At 34.9% G+C, this 3,020-nt stretch overlaps 1 protein-coding gene across 1 annotated transcript; it reads left to right on the plus strand.

Moving 5' to 3' along the window:
• Positions 1–671: 671 nt before the first annotated feature.
• Positions 672–1,499, plus strand: LOC130892401 (zinc finger BED domain-containing protein 5-like). Its single transcript, XM_057797818.1, has one exon. It carries the CDS (start codon positions 672–674, stop codon positions 1,497–1,499), a length of 828 nt encoding a protein of 275 aa, XP_057653801.1.
• The last annotated feature ends 1,521 nt before the right edge of the window (positions 1,500–3,020 follow it).

Below are 3,020 nucleotides of genomic sequence, written 5' to 3' on the forward strand. Positions count from 1 at the left end.
GTGGAATCAGCTACAAAAGCATCTTCACTCGACAGACACTACTCGAGCGCAGTAGTCTTCATCATATTATCAGAGGCGAATTTACAGATTTGTCACCTGTAGACTATTCATCTTCTGCCTCATCTTTCATGATGATAACGTTGATAATTTTCATGAGAAGAATTGTCAATAGATATTATTTCAAGCAAGGAATTTCAATCACAGCGTTTCCCAACCGGTGGGTCGCAACCCACTAGAGGCTCACGGGCGGATCTTAGGTGGGTCGCGGCAAGGCTTTTGTAAAAAAATACAAAAATTCATTGATTCTTCAGCATCACATTTGATCATAACGAAGTAATTTTTTATTATTGGGTTGTAATATAACAAATATTTGGTGCAATTTTTGCCAGTTCTTACTTAACAATAATTATTTGCAATTTCTATGATGTACAAAAAACAGTAGCGCAAAGTTGCCTTACACGATCTGGAAACAGGGGTAAGCCAGTCGGACCGGTTTTCTCCCACCACAGGCCTCGCTCTGTCACTCGTCTCAGTTATTTGTTCTGTTCACTCACGCAGTCTGGCACCTGTATTTACTCACGTTAGAACACGCGGCAGTGGCTTGATAATTTATTTGTCTAGCTTTGTTTTGGTTTAAAAGTAGTGATGTAGTGTTATGACTATTTACGGCGATGGAGAATTGGCTGAAATCTGGGTCGAGTGTTAAGAGAAAACAGGAATCTACTAACGAAGGTGAGGTTAATCGTCCTTCTACTAATAAAGACGTTATAGTGCCTGAAACATCATCAAATGTTGGAAAAGTGAAAAAGATTTATCGAAAATATTGTTCTGAATACCTCCAATATGGATTTACGTTCATTGGTACCGATGAAGAACCTCTACCTCAATGTGTAATTTGTTTTGAAACCTTGGCAAATGAAAGTATGAAGCCCTCAAAACTTCAAAGGCACATTTCAACAAAACATCCCGAACCCTTGATATATTTTCAAAAGAAGAAAACAGAACTATTTTCGACTCGGTCGAATATGGACAATGTGTCGTTGGGGCAAGGTAATAAAAAAATTACCATGGTCTCATACCAGCTGTCATTGCTAATAGCAAAAACTGGCGCTCCTCACAAAGGTGAAAACCTTATTTTGCCTGGGGCAAAAATAATTTCCTCACTTCTGCTTGACGAAAAAGCAGGTCAACAGATAGGTAAAATATCGAAGGAAATGTCTATCAATGTAAAGGAGAATTTAATATCTGCTTTGAAAGAAAGTGATTTTTATTCTTTACAATTGGAAGAAAGTACAGATATTGCTGACAATGCTAATTTATTATGTTTTGTAAGGTTTACTTTCATTGGAGCAATTGAAGAAGAAATCTTATTTTGTCAGTCACTAAAGACCAGTGCAACAGGCCAAGATATTTTTGACTCATTGAATAGTTTTATCCACGAAAATGGAATAAATTGGTCCAAATGTGTAGTGCTATGTCAGGAAAATATACAGGACTAGTAACTAAAGTCAAGGAAGTAGCTCGGTTAGTTGTATGGACCCAATGTAGCATTCATAGGGAGGCATTAGCAGTCAAGGAAATGAACCCAGACCTCAAAAATACACTTGAAGATGCCGTAAAAATTGTGAACTTAATCAAAGCACAATCTAAAAACTCGAAGCGATCATAAACAGTTTCTACATTGTTAAGTGCGATGGTTGTCAAGGGGAAAGGTTCTTTCCAGATTGTTTGAGCTTCGAGACGAAGTTAGATTGTTTTTGGTTCAGTTGGATAACGATGGCAAAATGAATTTTTAGATTTCTATGAGCCAACAGTCGATCCAGTAACTTTAGAAATTATACTTGAACACTTACGAGGCTTGTCATCCGAACCCAGGTAATACTTTCCACCAATATTGACCACTAATAAGTGGATACAAAATCCATTTGACGAGGAAAATTTAAAGAATGCCAACTTAGCAGCAGCCCAGGTATATACTAGTTTTTTGATTAACTTTTCTGTTAGAAGTTTTTAATTCTAATTTTTTTATAATTATAATTTATAGTCAGTTATTCCAGTTTGGAACATATTGTTCTGAATTTTACGTTCTCAATGCCTAGCTATTTACGTTCGTGAAAAAACAGTTCATTACTTTTAGAACAGCTGACAGCTGGTTGATATACTTACTGCAGCTTTTAGGCCCAGTACACACGTAACGATTTGGCCTGAAGGTTTGGCCGTTCAGGCCAAATCGGTACGTTTGTAGCGGGCCTCTGAAAAGTAAAAAAAAATATATTCTATTATCAATCTGTTTTTTTTTCTCAGGAAGATGCTTCAATTGAGTTATCATATGACTCCATCATGAAAACGATCTTCAAGGAGAAAAGTTTGACCTCATTTTGGCTGAATGTTAAGCCAATCTATCAATGTTTATTTGAAAAAGCAATGAGATTCTTAATAGTTTTTTCAACAACATATCTTTGTGAGCGTGCCTTTTCAACTTTGGTGCATATCAAGTTGTTCTTGAACAGACTGGATGTGGAAAGTGACTTAAGACTCAAAATATCAAATTTCAACCCTGACATTGTATCACTGGTGCAGTCAAAGCAATGCCAGAAATCACACTAGTCTTAGAGTCAAATTATTTGCAGTAATCAATATAATGAATACACTCTTATTTTTTTCATTACTAAACTGTGTACTTATTTATTGACATTTTCCAATTACCTCGCATATAATATATATATATATATATATATATATATATATATATATATATATATATATATATATAAAACATTAAAATATATTTTTGTGGGCCTTTGAATTTGGAAAATTATCAATTATATTGCGTATGAAATTTTGTTCATTAGATCTGGCTCCATGCATAAAAGAGTTTAAACTTCCTTTTTTTTAACTTGTAAATGCACTATGGGTCAAAAGTAATTGCCCATCCCATAATTCATTCACATCATTTATAAGTCCGTATACGAATTGTTTTCGTTATCGCAAATTTAGACTTGTAAGCTTTGAATTAGGCA

This window comes from Diorhabda carinulata, chromosome 4 (assembly GCF_026250575.1).
Source record: "Diorhabda carinulata isolate Delta chromosome 4, icDioCari1.1, whole genome shotgun sequence".
Classification (NCBI taxonomy): domain Eukaryota; kingdom Metazoa; phylum Arthropoda; class Insecta; order Coleoptera; family Chrysomelidae; genus Diorhabda; species Diorhabda carinulata.

Coding starts and splice junctions, on each gene's coding strand:
- LOC130892401 (XM_057797818.1), top strand. CDS start 672: ATGGAGAATTGGCTGAAATCTGGGTCGAGTGTTAAGAGAAAACAGGAA.